The sequence below is a fragment of the Channa argus genome, chromosome 5, assembly GCF_033026475.1.
Source record: "Channa argus isolate prfri chromosome 5, Channa argus male v1.0, whole genome shotgun sequence".
Taxonomy (NCBI): domain Eukaryota; kingdom Metazoa; phylum Chordata; class Actinopteri; order Anabantiformes; family Channidae; genus Channa; species Channa argus.
This window is the reverse complement of record NC_090201.1, coordinates 14,352,836-14,373,526: the sequence shown is the minus strand read 5'-3', so window position 1 is coordinate 14,373,526 and position 20,691 is coordinate 14,352,836. Positions and strand designations below refer to the sequence as shown.

The 20,691-nt window shown below is 37.8% G+C and overlaps 3 protein-coding genes across 7 annotated transcripts in view; all 3 read right to left on the bottom strand.

Annotated features, from left to right (window-relative positions):
* Positions 1-42: 42 nt before the first annotated feature.
* gpr61l (G protein-coupled receptor 61-like) lies at positions 43-4,544 on the bottom strand. The gene is made up of 2 exons (XM_067505938.1): positions 4,009-4,544; positions 43-3,156 (listed from the first exon to the last, which is right to left on the bottom strand). Exon 2 carries the CDS (start codon positions 3,099-3,101, stop codon positions 1,824-1,826), a length of 1,278 nt encoding a protein of 425 aa, XP_067362039.1. The 5' UTR covers positions 3,102-3,156; positions 4,009-4,544; the 3' UTR covers positions 43-1,823.
* A 1,499-nt stretch (positions 4,545-6,043) lies between these two features.
* parp3 (poly (ADP-ribose) polymerase family, member 3) lies at positions 6,044-12,276 on the bottom strand. 4 transcript variants are annotated; one of them, XM_067505443.1, is made up of 11 exons: positions 11,920-12,276; positions 11,582-11,833; positions 11,362-11,487; positions 10,078-10,257; positions 9,761-9,899; positions 9,125-9,348; positions 8,779-8,934; positions 8,574-8,660; positions 7,730-7,907; positions 7,481-7,624; positions 6,044-6,935 (listed from the first exon to the last, which is right to left on the bottom strand). In XM_067505443.1, exons 1-11 carry the CDS (start codon positions 12,259-12,261, stop codon positions 6,760-6,762), a joined length of 2,004 nt encoding a protein of 667 aa, XP_067361544.1. In that variant the 5' UTR covers positions 12,262-12,276; the 3' UTR covers positions 6,044-6,759. The 4 variants fall into 4 exon arrangements, with proteins under 4 accessions (XP_067361544.1, XP_067361545.1, XP_067361546.1 ...); XM_067505444.1 differs by having other exon boundaries at positions 11,582-11,824; XM_067505445.1 differs by having other exon boundaries at positions 11,582-11,771; positions 11,920-12,061.
* A 1,648-nt stretch (positions 12,277-13,924) lies between these two features.
* Positions 13,925-20,691, bottom strand: part of grm2a (glutamate receptor, metabotropic 2a) — a 31,830-nt gene continuing 25,063 nt past the window's right edge. For both annotated transcript variants that reach the window (XM_067505772.1, XM_067505773.1), the window contains 3 exons: positions 19,265-20,328; positions 14,806-14,983; positions 13,925-14,341 (listed from right to left, as the gene is read on the bottom strand). In XM_067505772.1, coding sequence (XP_067361873.1) covers positions 14,268-14,341; positions 14,806-14,983; positions 19,265-20,328 — 1,316 coding nt within the window. In that variant the 3' untranslated portion in view covers positions 13,925-14,267. The remainder of the gene's footprint in view (positions 14,342-14,805; positions 14,984-19,264; positions 20,329-20,691) is intronic.

The following is a 20,691-nucleotide window of genomic DNA, read 5'->3' as shown; positions in this document are numbered from 1 at the left end:
CTTGAATCAGGTCACAAGAAAAGATATCACTATGTCCTAATGTGTATTCAGTAATATTTATTTTTGCTAATTCTCTGTAGAATTGATGTTTTGTATCGTCTGAATAATTGTTTAAACACAAGGGTTCATCCCAGCCAAGTCTCTGCATTCAGTGGAAATTGTGTGGATTTTTCTTAAACCTTTCAGCAGCTGTTATGCCATGAATTCTGACATGAGACTCTGCATATAAGGTAGATTTTGTCATGTTGGTTTAAAGAAATCTTCTCACTATTTAACAGCCAAACATTTGAAACCGAGAAATAAAAGAGTAGTCAGAAAAGCTGTGAACAGAGAAGCAGATGGTCATCAAAAATAAATAGGATTAAATGCATTCTTGTTAATGCAAATATTCTCACAACATAATTTTGAAATGTGTTAATGCAGCTAATGCTGTGTTCAATTCAAAATATTAGTATAATAAACAATAGTATTTAGTAGTATTTTTATAGTATTAGTATAATAAACAATCATACCTGTGTAATACTGGTGTATATATCTGTTAATGGTGGCCATAGAGCAAAATGCTGTTATTTGCTGTAACCACACAATTCTGTCTTTTCTTTTGTTTGTGAAAGATTAATACAAACAGCAAAGGCCATAAAATAGCACTTTGTGACTAGTCTGAGAGCATTATCAATGCCCAGTAATGATTTCCACTGCCTCACCATAACCATGTCCCTATCATAGCAGTCTATACTCAGAGGTAATTGCCCTTAGCCACTATTCACATGTTAAAAGGCCTCGATGTTAACCTTATATACCTTGTCTAATTACTCTGCATGTGAAAACCAGGCATGAGTGAGAATTAGTATACTCCAATCAGGATCTAAAGGTAAAGCATACATCCAGCCGAAAGGCCACCGTTGCTACGTGAGTCACCGGCTAACTCAATTTCCATGACAACAGGGGCAGATGACATTCACCGTCTATCAGCACATCTGTTTCACACAGGAACTCTGAGGTATTGTCCCTCAGATTCGTGAGAGCTCATCGCATTCGGAGCCCACGTGTTAGTGTGATAAAAAGATAATTTAGTGAAGAGCTTGAGTCATGCTATTGTTATTCAACTTCTTCCTTAGAACAGTGCTTGGTAACAGGAACCAGTATTTTCATTATACGTTCAATATAACACTTGCATAGGCAGAATATTGTTATTGACATGTTTAAAATGACAAAAATAAAGACAATAAAACATTAAGTTATTGATCCATTCATGAGCTGTTTTTGTAGCCTAAGTCTACAAATACACATTTTCAGTAGTCTTTCAAAATTTCATATTACAGTACAGTAATAGCATCTTAACATATAATGAGAAAGCCTACCTGAATAAAACAACAAATTCCACTGTGTATTTAAGGGCTATTTAAAGGGGTACAGTAAGTTCATATTTTCTGAAGTGTGTCATAAAACAATACTGACATATCATAGATAATCACTGAAAGGACTATTGTTCACAGTAATGGCCCCTTGTCTATACTGGACATAAAGATATTTCTTATTAAAGTAACCTAATTGTGAATGATGAAGGAAAATCCACAATTTAGCTGAAGATAATACAAGGCTCCAGAACTGAGTCATCCAAATCAGGGGATTACTTTAAAGAAGGGATGTCTGTAGCCAGTCTGGACAGGGGGAGCTATTACAATAACTTTTCAAGGTCCATATGGGCTTGTCGACACTCTTTTAGGATTATTTTTAAAACTTGAAAAATGAACAATCAATGAAAAAATACAGACGAGACATGGGCTGTATACTCTATTAGTACTGAAGATCATATAGTGTAGCTAAGCCTTTTCTTCTGGTATTTGTCCAGGGATCTTAATGCCTTTGTCCACAGTGTTACTGTTGCTGGAATTGGCACAGGTAGACTGGGTTTCAGCCACACTGGCCGTTCTCTGGATGAACTGGAGGAAGTTCTCCTGAAGGGACCCCTCATGGCTGGATGTCCCAATCTCCAGAGGCTGGGTCAAGCAACAGCGTCGAAACTTTACCAGCTCCTCTCTGATCTGTCTGTTCAACAGGCCATAGAAAAATGGATTAATTGCAAAGGAGGCATAAGCTAGCCAGGTGGCCGCCTCTTCTAAGTCCCCAGGGCTCTGCATGGAGCCAGACAGAGACATTTGCAGGTGAAAGATGAAGTAGGGCAACCAACAAACCAAGAACTGGCCCACAATGAAAACCAAAGTAAGTGCAGCTTTGCCTCCACTGAAGGCCCTTTCTGGAGATAGTCTTTGGGGCAGAGTGCGGGTGGTTGTGATCATAGTGGTCTGGCTGTTGATGGAGTCTGAGCGATCCTTAGCAGGGCTTGAACTTGCCCATGTTGGCACGGAGGGTACTTGCTGCAGAGCGGCAGAACGAGCCACCTTGTACACAGCACAGTAAACAGCAAAGATAACCACTGCGGGGAGCAGAAAGCAGACCACACTGAAGAGCACTGCAAACACTCCTCTCAAACGGCTGTGGCTCGCATGGAGAGAACAGTGAGCTGCAGCAATAGAGCTCTGATGTCCATAAGCTGGCCACCCAAAGAGCGTGACCAAAGCCAAGAGGACTGATTTAACCCAGATAAGGAGCATTACACAAACAGCAAGGTTGATAGTCATTTTAACTTCATAAAGCATTGGGTGCACAATGTAGAAATACCGCTCCACACTGATGGCTGTTATGGTGAGGATGGACAGACAGATGAGAAAAACATTGAGAAAGATGTAAACCTGACACTCCAGAACAGTAAACACCACAGTGCCAAAGAACGGTGAGCTGGATATTATACCCAGAGGCATGAGGAGGATCGCACACAGCAGGTCCACTGCACAAAGGTGACACACGAAAGCAAATCTCTTCAGGTGGGGTGCACGAGCAATAGCCACCATCACACCAGTGTTCGCCAACAAAGCAATGAGGTTAAGGGTTACCATGCAGAATAACCCAAACAGGTCTTTGATTTGCGACTGGGAGCTTGTGACGACACCTACATCTGCAGGAACTGTTGGATTGCGCTCCCATAAGGCAGTTGTGAGATTTGGTACAGAGGCAATCATGGGATCAGTTTTGTCAGCCATTATTCTTTCTCAATACAGTGTATTTGTTTCTCAGATGTTGTGAGGTTTGGATGTCCTGTGTTGAAAAGACAGACACAGTTTGTAAATGGAAGAAGACACACAGTCCACACAATTACAGAATAATTTGAATAAAAAATGTTAAATTATTGCTTTAATAAATAAAAATGTATGTGTATGTGCTTTTACTTTTACTCATATAAAAATGTATGTATGAAAACAAATTGATATATTTGATGAAATTATTTAGAAAATCTATTGCAATTCAGTTAACACATATTTATGTTTAAAGGGTAAAATGAAAACTGTACTATAAGATACAGACATGTGCCTACTTCATATAATGTTTTGTTGTCTCAGCTATCAGCCGTTTTGTTTTCCATTAACATTAACATTTAGTCAATTAGCAGCACTTTATCCAAAGAAGGATAAAAGTAGCAGCAGAGGCTCAGTGTCTCGCCCTAAGACAACTTCAAATGTGGACGCGAGAACCTGGGGAATCAAACCTCTGATCTTGTGATTAGTGGTTTATTTGATGAAAGATGAAAGTTTTTTGTGCAATGGCACACCAATTTTTTTAATATTTACAATTTACATAGTGGAAAAATGTGTATATATCTGTACAAATGCTAAATGCTAACAAGGCAGCCTATGATTTCACCTGTGTGTATATGTAAAAGTCTGAACAGACTTATGCAGACTCAAGACAAAGATTTGTAACATTTTGATTTGCTTTTGCTTTCTGACTGTTTCATGGAATAAATTCATGTTTAATCTTTATTTCACAAAGTTTTGCTCTAACAAAAAAACATAAGAAACAAATGTAAATGTATGTCTAGACTGTTATTATCAAAAATAAAAAGAAATGCATTCAAACTGATTATAGAGCACATACTGTACACTCACTTACCCATGATCCACTCTCTGTTTGTGCGATACATTTCAGACAACAGTGGTTGACCAGCTTCAATAAAGCTTCTGTAAAATTGCTACGTATCGTTTGTTTTGGTATTTTGTTGAAAGTTATCAAAAAACATTAAAGTAAAAGCTCCATGTTATCAAGTCCAGTTAACTCCATGAGGTATATGCCTTCTGTGGTGAAGGTCCAAAGGTCCAGACATAGCACACATGTATATTTCTAATTAAAGAACTGCTGAACATTGAATTCACGATTGTTTTAGATTCAAGATGATGCTTCCTGTCTGTCCTCATCTCTTCTCCAGTAACACTCTCACTCCTGTCCTGTGCTGTGTATGGCAGTGACTGTCACACATTGTGTTTTGTGTGATTGGGTGTTTTTTTCTCTTTTACACAGACACACACTCCACTGTCTCCCTTCAGAGCCTTGTCTCTGGGTCCTAATAACCACAAGTTCAAAGACAAAGTCACAGTTACTCTGATGCAACTATCTTGTGTCTTTAAAACAAGTAGTGTTACTTACTAGAAGCAGAGTAACTGTATGACTAGAGAAAGACATTTTCTTTACTGACACGATTGAAAATATGTTGTGGCTTGTTTGCATGTCCTCCCGTGCTTGGGTGGATTTCCTCTTGGTACTCTGGATTTCTCAAACAGTCTGACGACATGGATGTTAAACTAGAAAATACAAAAAGAATTGTACAAACGTATATGTACACAATATACTGTAAACAGTATAGATTATGGTAATTATGGTAAAGCAAAAGGTAATTAATAAAAAATTAAGGTCAATAAAGGATTGCCGTTGGTAAAGGTCGAGCTGATTTGAACCATTTCAGGTGGTTAACCCATACTGATACATCAGCTGATATATATATATATATATATATATATATATATATATATATATATATATATATATATATATATATATATATATATATATATATATATATATATATATATATATCCATCCATCCATCCATCCACTGGCCACTTTGTTATTAGATACAGCAGCTCTCAAATGAATTCTACATCTACAATGGTATCATTACTCAGTTTTTAAAGTTGAAACTGTAGGAAAGGTCACAATTCTAATCTCTGTTTATTATTGACGTTGAAGCTGTTAGTTGATTTGTATCCTATTTAGAATGAAAGAGGCGGCCAAGACATTAGAGAACATGAGAACATGTCAAGAGAACATGTGGAAGACTTCAGTTTTGCTACTAACTTCCTGAGTATAACCAGACTGTGATGTGGTTGTGTGCTTTGCTGTTGCCAGATTGTGGCTGTTTGATTTTGTAAACAGTAAAGTTGGTAAAGTGCAAAGTCTATTTATGTGGTTCATATTGTTTTTGACAGGTGTTTACAATGTTCTGAATTGTATTTAAAAGCACTTTCGTCTTTGTTGTTTTAAATTACACTGGATATATAATTTTGGACATGTAGCTTGGTTTTTTGTCATAGGACCTTGATAATCTTTACATTCCCTTTCTGATTTGACTGTAATATAAAACAACATGCTGTTTTTTTTATTGATGTTCATTATCTTCACTGGAGCAAAGCATCTACGGCTGTTATTTAAAGTATCTCACTTGTGCACAGACTATCATCAACACTTTTTCTTCATGTACTGTCTGTAACTGCATGTAACTGTCTTGCAAATGAATTTAATTAATTTGTTATTAAGTATGTCTTGTGCACGTCTATCACAGTTTGGTTTGGATCAGCCTCCAAAAAGGACAGGAACAGATTGGACTGGTGCTTCGCTCCACTCCCTCCAGGACTTCAAACACAGGCAAAAGAAATTACTAAGATCTAAACACTCCTTGATAGAAAATGTCTTGTGTTAGCCTACGTAGCTAGTAAAGCTATTTCTTCTTCTAGTTCATTTATCAAAATTCATTCAGCAGGAAAGATTTCCTATGTAAAATCCAATAACTGAATATCAGAACCTAAAACAGCAAGTTTATAAAAAGATCAAAGCCTTCAAGCTCAAAATCCAAAATGAAAATCATTGCAACAAGTTAAAAGTGGCACTTCAGTTTATTTACTAAATATTGCTTTTCAGTATATAAGTGTCATAGTGCAAAAATGCTGAGGCAATTACATTCTAAAGGGAGTTGCTCTTTCTATGGTATCATTGTGCTTTGATGAGCTATTCATGACTTACATTTGACTTTTAGATTATTTATATCACAACAGCAACAGAAAAACAAAATGTTAGAATTATGCAAGTGCTCAAACATTACCACAAATTGCACTACCACGTCAACATTTATGTGCAATCTTTTAACTTCTCTTCTTTACAATGATAATTGTTTAAATCACTGCGGAAGCGTGCAGCAAACTTCTGTTAATATCCAATATATCTTACTTCTGAGGGATGGATACTACTTCAAAAATAAATTGAATGAGTAAAAGATAAGCTACTCAAGCCTTTCAGATATTTCAAGTAAACTATATGGTGAAAAGACACCATGTTTAGCGTAATAATAGAAAACATTTCCACAGTACGTCAGTATCAATAACAACCAAAGTGCAGTCAATTGCAGGCCAGTTGTATAGTGTGCAAAATATAAGGCACAGCAAATTATGAGTCATTTATGCATCATAGAAGGAACATCTGCACAATAACTGTCAATAACCATATTAGATTAGAAAACAGCATAGGAAGACTCCTGTATAGAAGCAATGAGAAACTTCTTTTTTTCCAGAGGACATGCTTCTTTCCTTGAGTAAATTAGAATTGCATTTTGAGCTCCAGCAGGTAGCGAATACGACACTGGCTCTCTTTGTATATGAGATATTCACTGTTAGTGAAGGAGCTGTTTGAAAACTGGGGCTGATGTATGGGCTCGCCCTGAGGCACAGCAACCTTATTGCCCTCCAGGGTGATGAAGATGTCCTTGGAGGGATCTAAAAACAAAGAAGGTGAAACACTTTACCAAACAAAAGATGGTGCGTGATGCTATTAATACATTACATTTTTATCAACATCTGCAAAACTTTTTCAAAACGGAATCAAATAGTTTTGTTTAAATAACAGGATCATAAACTAAAAAGCAACACTGTGTCCACATTCGACTAATTTTCTGTACTCTGAAGAAGTATTTTATAAGCTCTTCCAGTCCCTCGTCGCTCTGCCTTCTGTTGGAACAGAACTTATCTCCTCACTGTGACTAACAGCCACAGACTAAGAAACGAATACAGCATTTCCTCAATATCCTCCATTGTTTCTGTTTGTGTACAGAGACAATAACATCACCATGTTTTCAAGCAGCGTCGCTATGACAACCCACTACAACGAGGCAGTACAATCTGCAGTGAAATACTAACATGTTACCACAAGTGAGCAGAGATGAGTTGAGCTGACACGCGGTGAAAAAAAAAAAAAAAAACAACATAAATTAAATGGCAGTGACCCTAAGAGTAACATAGTCTTAATGAAGAAGGTACTGTACCTGGTTCCATAGTCCCTCTTGCCACCACACTGTCATAGCCCGCAGGAGCCTTCTTCAACGAGCTGTCGTCTATGGTGATGGTATGTTCTTTGCCGAGGGCTACCTCATTTAGAAACATCACTCCGGTTTTATTTGATGTGCGCACTAACAAAACAAAACATGGGGAAAATAATCATCTAACTTCATATTATTATGATTGGAAGTATTATTATGATCTTCTTTAGTCCCTTTCTTTTAATATAACCTCACCATAACACGCAGACTTGCTGTTTTCAGATGCAAAATAGATACCACGACCAACACGGCCTCCTGAATGGGGCATTATCCTTAGACCGCTCTTCAGGATAGCTGCCACCACTGCTATGTTCGTACCGTGCCACAGAAGGCGGCGGTTCCCCAGGTGATCATGCTCATTGAACCATTCTCCCTGCAATGTGCAACATACGTGTGTTATGTGTTAGGTCACAGGAGTGGTTATAGAAAAAGAAAGAAGTTTTTTTTTTTTTTTAAACCTTTTATGGTTTTTACAACATTAAATTTGTTTTCGAAGTCACACAAGAAGTTAAATAGAAATTAACTCCATAAAAAAATAAATAAATGAAAAGCAGAATGGATACAAGAACTTTCCTAGACATTAAATATCCCTTGGAGTAAAGGTGCATCTATCATTAAGACATAACATGTGTAAATCTGCCTAGGGCAGGCAATGCTAAAAAACAAGTGACAAGAGACTAGAGGGAGGCCACAAAAACACCTATGACTTCTATGAAGGAGTTATACGCTTCAATGGGTGTATTTATACTACAATCCTTTAAACACATTCATTGCACTCAGGTTAACCCCATTTAACTAACTGTGTGACTTCAGAAAACAAATGGCAGCAAAAGTAATGATTTAGGTGAATTATATTAAAGAGGGTCAATCTTTATGCAATCCTTTATTTTCATTTTTATGTATTTGATTACTTTATATTACTTTGTGGCGATATGTTTCACTTTGACATGAGTCTGCTTTTTACTTTTTTTTTTTTTTTTTACATTAAAAAGTTAATTGAATGTATGTATTACATTCAATTTAAATTAACAATTCCTACCTCTTTTTCTCGATCAACTTCCCAAACATTGACAATTGTGGGGCAATGATAACAACCTGAAGTCGCTTTCAGGTATTGTTCTATGACCTTTAAATGCAAAAAAAAAAAAAAAAAAAAAAAAAGAGAAAGAAAAAAAGATAAATACACATTACAAGGCTTCGTATTTTTTTTTTTTACCTCTATCACTTACTGTCTGACATGCTACCTTAAATGTTTCTGTCTTTGGGTCCATTAATGTTAGTCTGCATTTCAGAGAATTGTAGTCCTGGTCTAGAGGGTGAGGAACTGCCTCTATCATTTGTTCCTGAGCCTTCTCAGTCTCTGACTTCAGAGTCTGGGCAAGCTCAATGTCAGCCAGCACCTTTATGGAGTATGTAAAAGGAGAGTGACTTTAGGATTGAGACATCATAATGGAAAAAACGATTCATATGCATATATATATATATATATATATATATATATATATATATATATATATATATATATATATATATATATATATATATATATATATATATATATATATATATATGATATTAAATAAATCTGACCATAAGCATCTCTTTCTTCTTTTCCACAATCTCTTTGTCATTGATAACTGGGGGTCTGTTCCGTCCAAAGTTGTGTGGGATTGTGGTGAAGAACTTTGAGGAGAGCTCCTCCAGGCATTCCCTTCTGCTGTTCTGGTTCATGGCTGCCTGGATTTCTTCCAACACATCAAAGCCCTTTGCAATCTGCAATTTACTGAGCTTTCCCAAAGGCATCTTCTTGATGTCTGTTTAGCATCCACACACATGCACAGAAGAACATGAATCTTAAACAAAGTAGTTATTGGAGATTGTTTTGTTTTTTTAAGTATGTTTTGATTATTTTGATATGCGACTTCTTACTTCAACTACTTTCAATGTTAGAAAAACCGTTGTGCTTTGTAAATGCAGACTTCACCCTTTCTTTATAGCAGTGATCAATTTTATGTCATTGTTGGCAATCTTTTAAACTGAGTTTTCTAGATTTCTCAGCAGTATTGAAAGTCAAAATAAATATCTGTAAAGCTCAAGAAATTATTTTTAGATTAGCAGTTCAGTGCCATATGTACTCTAACATAATCTAGCCATGTTATAGAACCAGTATATATACACACATGTACCTGTTTATTGTTAAGGGTTGGTTGACTGAAACACACCCACCTAGATTCATACATTTCATTGCCTCATTAAACATGTCATTGCTGAAAATGAGCTTGATGAGCTTTTGTGTAGCGTTGTCAAGGGTGCAAGGTAGGGTATTTTTTGTGACTTTGACAGACTTTCCATCCACACTGTCCACCTGCAAAAAGTATCTCCAGTGAGATTCAGACAATTTAACAGACCACCAATGTTTAAAATATCTGAAACACCTTCATGATAAAATCTGTCATTAATAGTGGTTCAACAGTGTACTGTGTTTTTATGGTTCCTATTTGAGTCAGTGCTTGTTGTTTCAGTGAGATGTGCAGTTTAATTACCTTGACCTCAGCATCCTCCTCTCCATCCACCTCAATTAGGGTGTACTTCCCAGGGTGAGACACAAAATTCATCCGATCGCTCCAGTTGTTTTTGGTCTTGTCCTTAAACTTTTTCTCAAAGTCTTTGATGGCATTCTCAGGTTTATCAAAGGGATTAAGTTTGGACTGGCCCACTTCCCCCTGAATTCAAACAAGACATGAGGCAATCAGGGGCAATTTGCTTTGTACAACAAAATTAAACACACCAACAGGCAGCACAAGCTGCAAAAAAATAAAAAATAAGCATGATCATTACAGTATATTAATCATCAATTTTTAGTTATTATTGTTGTTAACATACTCAATACATTCATTTGCAAGTGATAACAGCAGCAATTATTTTAACCACTAAAGGATGACTGGGGACAATAAAGACGTACTATTTGTCAACAGAAATATTGAAAATGCAAAAACTTCATACAGTATGCAATAAAATATCAGCAACATGTTTCTGCAATGGATGCTTTCATTCAACTATTCATACTAAAAGTACAGCAGTTTCTAAAAGCTACAGAATTTACTTTTCCAAATGTGTTTTTAATTTAGTTTAGTTTTAGTTAATATGCTCCAAAATTCCTCCTAATGTAAACACATATTGTCAAAGGGTTTTGAAAACTCGGCTGGTGTCATCAATCGTTACAATACAGGTTATAAACCCTGCCACTGTTTGCAATGAATAAACAAATGAAATTTGCTTTTTGATTCTTAGCTTCTGTGGCACATCTCATCTCACCCTGTGAATCAAAACACTCAATTATACCATAATATGGCCTTTATGATATTTAAAAAAGTACGTAAAGAAAAACGCTCCATATGCTGACATGGAGGGGGCAGGTTTGTGACCTATATAGCAACCATGGCTTAAGGTGGTCTCACTTCTGGACAGCTGTCATGTCATCCACCATTATCACTACAGATATTACAAAGAAATTAAGTAGAAACATGGAGTTATGGAGAGCAGGATGTGTTTACAGAGAATACCTGCAGCTGTTAGAGATTACTTTCCATATTATAAATATGTGATTCTGGCCTCCTAAGCTATCACTTGTTGTTTTTGTTTCATTGTTATCGTTATTACATAAATATCACATCATATCAGTTTGTTATTTGGAAAATATGACCACACTATTACTACTGATCTGTAAAGTGAAGTGTCACAAGGCTTTAAGAAGATAATCGAACCCAGCAGAATAACGATCACAGGGTGCAGTAGTTTGGTTGGAATCACCTGCAGATGAAACTCACCACTCTACCCCATCTGTTCCATGTGTAGTATTTTCTGCTTTCTTTGATAACTTGAATCACATAAAACTTATTATTGTTATTTCCAACGTTTGTCTGATTGAGCATACAGTCGTAGTCCTCAAACACCTGTCGAAGACAATTACAGAACATTATTTACGTGACCGCAAAACAATCCTGTTACTGGAATTTATACGAGGACGTCTGGTGTCAAACGTCTTACCTGTCCACGGTCGGACAGCGAGCAGTGGTCATCCACCTTCCTCTTGCCTTTTACCTGTGGCCCTGCAGCCAGAAGCGCCTCCTTCGTAGAAGTAAAGGTGTCCTTTGGGTTTGTCGCTTCGGGCTCCTCCTTCACCTTCTTGCCACCGGCCTTCACAGCAGAAGCAGCCCGCCTCTTTGGTGCCATGGTGCTGGTTGACAGCAAAGCACACAAACCTGTGGTGTTGGTAAATGGAGACGGTGCCTGGACAAGCTCAGACATGTCCCCACAGTTTAGACAATTCAGCTCTTCATCGGCACAAACGAATTCATTGCTTATATGTGTACATGTGTACTTACTGGGCAACTATAACCAGGATACTGTGTTTGTGACGTCAACTTGATAGTTGATGTTTTTGAAGAAGCAGCCGGCGCCCTCCCAGGTGTATCCCGAAGACCGTCGGTAGTTACAGCTGGAAACTCACCTTTTGAAGAGATGCAGACGGAAACGCGACGTTCACAGGGCGCTGGATCAGGAGGATTAAAGGCAAATGATTGAGTGGTTTCGGGAAGTTTGCTGTCACTTTGCAGTGGGAGGAAGAGGAGGAGCTCCAGTGTAACCTCTGCTGCTCCCGGAGCCCCATGAGGCTGCTGTGGAGACAGTTGTCTGCTATAGCGCCATCTAGCGGATCTCTCTCCCATGTGCCTACTAATTTAGTATCACCATCAGCCTTCTAGTTTAGCCTAATTTAGCAATTATGAATGGTGTGTGCGTGTGTAAAAAGCCTTATTTTTAAGTTTGTTTTTCATTACAGTTACTATCGTTTAGCATTTTAATCAAACCTCAAAATGAACAAAAGTAACGCAGAACAATTTTAACTGATCAAATAAATAAAGGCCAAAGGCTTAACATTACGAAACGTCAGCCCCTCTTCTTTCTTTTTCATAATGGTATGATCCTAATCTGAACTCACATGTGATTGGCTGCATGGTGTGCTCATCAAAATAAGATCCCGCACAAAAAATAAGCTTAAAATTATTTTATGTTTTTCATGAAAATGTTAAAAACTACTAATGCTAATTTATCATGGGTTACCCACCTGTCGTATTAAAATCAGCTTGACCTTTACCAACAGTGACCTTTGACCTTTGTTTTTTATTAGTTACACGTTTACTATAATCACTATTGATTGGAGGACAATGTTTTTTTAGTTAAATAATTTTACTTTTATTTAACTAAAAACTACTTTTACAGATTTGAAGTTGTGCCTGTAGTGGAGATTTTTTTTCAGACTCTGTACTTACATGATGGTCATTGCCAAGATCTAATAAAGTCAGACAAGTTTGAGATTGTCAGTTCACTTTTTGTTGCAAAATCCTTGATTTAATGATACATTTTGGACAGAAGATGGCAGTGTTAAATCACAAAGTGTTCCGTTTGATGTGGTCTGAGTACACAGTGGTAATGCCTGCTGTGTGTACTCCTAGGACAGCTCTGGTGGATTTTATCCCATTTCAGCAGATAATGATATTTGCACTGGTAATTTTTATGCAGATCCTGTCTGGTCATGGCAGATGGTGTAAATTGAAGCTGATAAATACAGCTCAGATTTCCAACCCATCCAATTCAAAATTTGAACTTCACTGACATCATCATATATTTTAAATAGCCAAGGAATTGTAAAGTTTTCATTGAAATTATGACTTTATACATCTCTTTCTTTTAGGGCTGTGTCTCAGAAGGTACAGCTGGAAAAATTTTGCAGTTTGATAGTTTGATATCTAGCTCCTTCTGTACACATGTTGAAGCGTTCCTGAGCAAGACACGGCACCTGAAATTGGTACTGCTCAAAGGCCATGTCAGCACACTGTATGACAGCTCTGTTGCAATCAGCAAGATGTGAATAAGAAACAAAGCAAAGAAGTGTAAAATGTATGTGTGCTTTAAAGTTTATTTATACTCTATCTGTGTAGTATGAAATAACATGTGCATGAGTTTAATTGTGCTGCCCATCGTGGTTAGTGCGACCATCTCACAGCTAGAAGGTCTCCGGTTTGAACCCCTCTCTGCATGGAGTTTCCATGTTATTTCCAAGCTTTGGTAGGGTTCCTCTCGGTAGATAATGAATAAATGAATGTGTAAATAACATGAAAAATGTTTGGCAGATTTGTACATTCTACCAAGACTTAAGTATAAGAATTACTTTTTGAATCATGTGAATTCCTTTTTGCCGGGATTTATAATCTGAAGCTGAACAAATAAACATCTCAAAGTATGTTTTCATTTATAACTTGCTGGAGAATGTTGCCTTATGTGCAAAAAAATAGACTATAAGTCATTTTAGTATTGATAAAAAACACATTTTATTTACATAAATTACAAGAAAGCACAAACTGGTCCACCAAAATCTACATTAAAAACGTCTTGTATATATTACATTTAACAGATTTACTATAATTTACGCCAATGTTGCAAGTAGATTCTTCAATATAAACAAGGGCTATATGTGACTTTATTGGCATCTCATTTTAAATTGCTACGAGTCAAAGAACAAAAATTAACTGGAACATTGTACTCACAGCACTTTGAGGACAACTAAGTCAGGACAGTCGTCTGTGTGACCTCTTTAATATCTGAGACACCTGATTCAGGACTATGGATTATATAACTTTGTTTACAATGTTTGGCAAAAGAACTCAGCTGATCTTCACAAGGAGGACGTTGTGGAGTCCACCACCTCTCGCCCATTGCACACTGTTCGAACAACATTGGAGGCTGATGCTGCATAACATTAAAAGATTTATATTTTTTAGATTGCACAAGCAGACTTTAGAGAAGTATATAAGATGACCCTGTGTTTCCTTTTACACTTAGCTCTGTACTGTAAACACCCCAATGTACCATGTTATTACAGATGAATTAACGGCACAATAATCAAGTAATGAAATATGTGAAATCAAGTGATCTCGAGTGATTTGCATGTATGTGAATGAGTGTTTTAATGTCACATGTTCAATTTGTGCCCCCTGTCCAATTATTACACATTTTTGTAAATTATAGAAATAAAAGAAATGTTCAATATTTTATCTGGTGAAAGTAAAAAAACGAAATAATCAAATAATCTGGATTTTTAGTGGTGCAGACTGAGGAAGTGTAATACCAGTGATAAATTGATAACTGGGTATAGAGTAATATAAATCTGGCTCTGGTTATGTGTTTCATTGTTATTGCGTATTAAGTGGTACCTTGAGAGAAACTGGATCCTGGACCAGTGGTAACACTGAAGCGAGTGGTGGCCACCCTGAGGGTGCTGACATTCTTCTGTGGCTGGAACATAATGATGTGGACCTTGGGAGCAAAGAGGCAGCCCAGCACTACCGACCCACTCAAACTGACAGAGATACACATGGTGGTGGTCTGCACCTGGTGGATCAGAGACAGGTGGGAAAAATTACTAAAACTAAAACCAGGATTAGCTTGTGGGGCAGTGGTTTAATTTTTAAATCTACTGTATATTTGACAGGTGACTTCTTCTAGCCTGTGCAAATATGTATTGTTCACCAGATTAGTCATAAACAGTTCATTGATGACAAATACTTATGGATACTGAGGAAAACTTAAAAACTTGATAATTCTCAGTCAAGTTCTGAAGATTCCCATATTCACAACTTCAGGACCTTATAATTATGAGATATTTAGTTGTAGTCATAGGGCCCTGTTCTCATAAGTAGAAAATTGTAAAAATTAATTAAAAGATAAGGTCTCTAATTTGTTTTCTTTTGTAATAAACATGTCACAGAACAGTACACCCACATTTCTGCCAAAGTGTTGAATTCCTACACCCCAGCTAAAGAGACAATCTTAATTTCACACCAGTGCCAGTATTAATGTTCACACACAGTCCCAGTGTTAATTAATGTTGATATTTTCAGTGATATTTTTTTGTATTAAAAAATTCAAATGTTTGTTCATCCATAAAACTGATACGGTTCTGAGGGAAAGCTTTGAGGGTACCAGAAAGTGTTAAGTTAACATTACTGATTAAAAATGAGGCACTATTCTGCCATATTCATTTTAATAAGAAGGGGTCTCAGGAGTTGGAAAAGAAATGATAAGGAAATCTTTCCAAGTTCAGAATCAAAGCTAGGTGTAACAGAAGAGGATGGAGGATGTTATCACCCGGGACTGCTAAAGAGAGGTGTTAAACGTTCTGTTTATTTGCTTGTCAATCACCTACTCAACCCTCACCCCTTTTCGCCTCAGCCTGCCCGCATCATCATTGTTATGTGTCATCAATCTGCTCTCTCATTTCCAATCCTCTTGCAGATTTCCTTTTGTTTTTTCCTGGATAACAGGATATAGCCAAGCTGTAGTGTGTGGCAGGTGTGTTTCATTTTCACAAGGCACAGCAGGTGTCTGTCATCACCCTGAATGCTAATATTGGTATTAAAATAAAGTGGGAACCATGTATTGTGCTGTGCACACACTGTTTGGCAGCAAAGATAACAAAGATAACATAAAATTAGTGAATAAACTCATTCCTTTGTTCCAGAGATGTTTTTCATATTTACAGACTTAAACATCTTATATTAATGTTTACAGAGTCATTGTTCTTATATATAGATAGATTTCTACTGAAGTAGTAATCATAATAATAAACATAATAATACAATATATGATTAAGGAAAATTATTAAGACAAATATCTGAACATCTGAATGATAATACAGGTTATATACAGTGTGTTTGTGTTTGCAACAAAGTGATCACTGACTAAAGGTCACATGATCGAATGTGAAACCACTAGAATTTGCCCCATGCCACCTTTGAAACAGAGTATACATACACTCCTATGTTGAGATGTTAATTCCCCAAACCCCTAATTACTATCTTCTTTAGGTGTACATCTGAGCTGCATTTGGGTACATGGAATAATGATAACATACAGAGATAAAATGGGAATTCATAAATACAAATTTGACCACCACCAAAAGTGCGCAGAGGCTAAATGTCCTCTATATAATTAGAAAAGTTTGGAATAAAGACACGGACAGTGCTGCATAAGAGGTTTCAATAATTCACAAGCTGTTGCTTTAGAAGAGGAGTGGACATGGAATCTGCCTTTGTACTAATACTTTTCCAGATGTCTTCTGCCTGACGGTATAGAACAGGATGTACACTATGGCCACTACAATTTCTGCTTGTCTCTGTTCACTGTTGTTTTTACTGTTTGGCTTTTGAAGATTTTATTTTATTTCACGAATACAGCACTGCTGCTTCAGATATAAATAATGTCTGCTGTGTTCAGGTAGGTTCGTTCCCCCGGAGAACCTCTCACAGGGGATGAGATTCTGGCTGTTATTGGTCTTTACTGTGCTATAGTTTATTAAAATGCTTTATTGGATAAACCGGTGCAGGTAGCAGGCATGGATCTAGCATGGACAAAACCTACTGGCCAGTTTATTTATTGTAAAACAAAAACAAAAAAAGTTTTTTTCTACTGGAGCAGCATTGCGGTGGTTGTTACTAGTTTTTCCTCAAAGGGCTCTAGATTCTGTATATAGACACTTCCTCCTTCCCTCCTGTTAAGTCTGATTGTTGTACTTGGAGAGCTGATGTTTGCACTACATCTAATTGGTGTAAAATAACAATGTCAGTGGGCTTTATAGTAGGCTACTATAGAATTTTAGGTACCAGGTATTATGACACTGAACTACTTTAAAAAAGCGCCAGTAACAGAAACTTTCAAGACTGAAGGACCAGGGAATGTAATTGGCAGCTGCTGTAAAGATCACCTTTTCTGTCTTTCAGGACTGTCCCTTGCCTCTGGTGTTTACAGAGAAGTGCTTTGACTTGTCTTTAGCAGCAGTTTAATCAGTTTTATTTGCTGCTAAGATGTGATGACCAGCACAAGCTTGTGACGAGAGCCCTGTCCCTCAGGGTGAAGAAAACATCTTTAATATTTCATATAATAATCAAATACATTATTCATTGTTTAGTAGATTGTGTTTAGTTTACTTTAACATTTTATGACATACCACAATCAAATCTGTATTTGTTATTCAGCTGTAAATTTGCATCTGGCTGTGACAACAGATTGAGAAGCGGTGTAAAACTAGGAGAACAGTAGTAATATGTCCCTGCTTCTGAAAATCTTGAGACACTGTGCCAGCTTAGTTGCTTCAGTAATTATTCATCTTTCAAAGGGGAGTTTTTTGTTTGTGATGAGCCTGCTCTGGCTGTAAATTGCTGCCTGGAGGGCCAGGAGGAGGGGTCCTCTGAGCCACACCGTAGTCCCAGGACAGAGGGCACAGCTGGGACTCGGCATCCCACTCTTTCACACTCCATTCCACACTGACACACACAGGGACACACAGGGACGTTCAGTTCCCTTTCAGCCCTCATGGTTTCCTTCCTGCTCCATGTTTCTGCAGAGGCAGCTGTGTCAGGGGATTCCTCTGTCTATGTCTCTCTTCTGTTTCCCTGCATGCCAGTTCATGTCCCAAAAGGATAATCACACATGACCCAGGTCATCTTCCTCTGTGATGTTCTATCAGTTTAGTATATGTTGGTGTTTCTACAGATGATCATCACCATTTATGGTCAGCATTGATCTATCTACATATGTACTGTATCTCTGTTCATCATTTCACATTGGTTTGGGGCAAAAGATATCACAGTGACAGAGGCCTTTGAGTTTGATGCTCAGACTGTATAGAACAAACAGAATGTGTGACTTAATCAGTGACATTTGAGTGGACTTATCTTTAAATCAGAGGGATTGTTTTAGATTGTGTACAAGTATATTTTCTATATTTTTACTTTGGAGTTATGTAGAGTTGTGGACCCATTAGGTTTGTAGGGGTATGTAACTTGTTGTTCCTTGTACAAGGAAACTGCTGTGTTCTTTTGACTTGTTAAATTGTCACAAGAATTTAAACAATTCTGGGGGAGGATCTTAGAAGTAAAAGGTCTGCACTTGCACTTATATAGCACTTTTCTATCTATTGGCATTTAAAGCACTTTTTTTACACTGCTTCTCATTCACCCATTTACACTCACAGTCACACACACACACTGATGGGGAAGCTGCTATGCAGCTGGACAACGCTCACCGGGAGCAACTAGGTTGGGGTTCAGTGTCTTGCTCAAGGACACTTCGACATGTGACTGGAGGAGCCAGGAATCGAACCAACAACTGGGGGATTGGTGGACGACCGCTCTACCTCCTGTGCCACAGTCACCCCAGAAGTCTGTTACATGGGGATTAAAAATCCATGTTTGAAATTGTATTTGAAATTTTCACTTTATTCATATTTAAATTTAATATGAAATAAGGGAGTCAATCTTGCTATCACACATAGCACAGTGATAACTATGGAGCTACATGAAGAATGAAAGCAAGGCAGTAATAACAAATCTCTACTGTATTTCTAGGAACCACAGGCAAAAAATAAACAGATAATTAATTAATAATTGCTAAGTCAATACTAGCTGACATTAGATTGTGTTTTCTTGTGTATAAAATCCAAATTTAACCCTAGAAAATGTCAATGTTTGCTGGGGTCTATTTTGCTAGAGAGAAATCCAGAGAGAAAAAATCCACCTAAATAATTTCATTTGTATCGTTACTACAGCACACCTGTCATTGAAATGTGTAGTGCTTGTCATTTAAATCTTATAAATCAGGTATAACTTAACTCACCCTGTAGTCACTGGCAGTAACGTAGAAAATGGGCTGGAAAGCCAGCCAGATGATGCAGGTGGTGTACATGGTGAACCCAATGAACTTGGCCTCATTGAAGTTCTCTGGGCATTTGCGTGTCTTAAAGGCGTAGACCGTGCAGAGAATAATCAGGATGCAGTTGTAGGTGAGAGACACGAGCATGCTGGAGTCCTTGCTGTTACACTTAAGGGTGACCACATCTCTCCTCTCTGGGCTCACTTCCTTTCTCACCCCTGGGGCCTCCACCAGCATCCAGACCACCACCACCACAAGTTGGCAGGAGATCAGAGCACCGCAGATGGCAACCTGGGAGGCTGGACTGATAAATCGAGGACGCTGGGCTCCATCCTTCACCCCACTGAAGATCCGAGCAATGCGATTGGTCTTGGTAAGAAGGGCTGAGTAACACACAGCAAAGGAGGTACCTAAACCTAACCGGCGGAGCGTACAGACTGCTGTGGAAGGTTTGGCAATGTAGATAAAGGTCATGCAATAACACATCAGCACTCCCAGCAGGAGAATATAGGAGAGCTCACGTCCACTGGCCTTCACCACTGGTGTCTCATTGTATTTAAGGAAGAGGCCAATGACAAAGAGAGTACACATTATCCCTAGACAGGATATGGTGACAGGTCCTATGGCCCAGGCATCCTCCCAGTGGATGTACTCCTCAGGCAGGTCGTAGCAGCCTGTAAGATTGGCAAGGGGCCACTGTCCAAAGCTGCAGTCAGCACAGGTAAACTCATCCTGCAAGTACTGGTAAGGTTGACAGGGGATACAGATCCAGCAGCACACATCTCCAGGTTGCATGCTCTTCACCTCGTTCTTCTTGCAGGGGTCACTACATTGGGATGTTGGGGCAACCTGGCCAGCCCAGGGGATAAGGCTAGTGTTCAGGGTCAAGCTCTGGGCCCAGTAGCCAACATTATGGTAGACATACCGTCCTCCCTCTTTGTGATAATGAAAAATGTTATAACGGCCAAGACTGTCTCCAAAGGCGTCAAAGCGTACTTCATTCTCTGTGTCTGGTGGACGAAATGGGGCTAAAGGTAAAAAGAAAAAAAAGACAGTGTTAGACATGAACAATGGCAAATGTAAGGGGAGTGATTTTGTGACAGGTGCAAAACCTGTCATGAAAATTGCCAAAATGAAAGCAAACCATAAATGTGAACGTGTGTATTATAAGCTTCAGCAATGATAATGCACGATGAACCTGCTTCTCACAGAGCAGGTTTTCCTCAAATACAACAGTGTTGTAATTAATGTACCTTTACTTATATGCAGTATGTGCTATAATTTTCTCTGTCTATCACAGCATAAACAGTGACTGTTAATTAAGTGACACAGATACAAATTCATGTTATTTTGGTAGAAAGTTCCATAGCTGAACACAAGACTGGAAATTC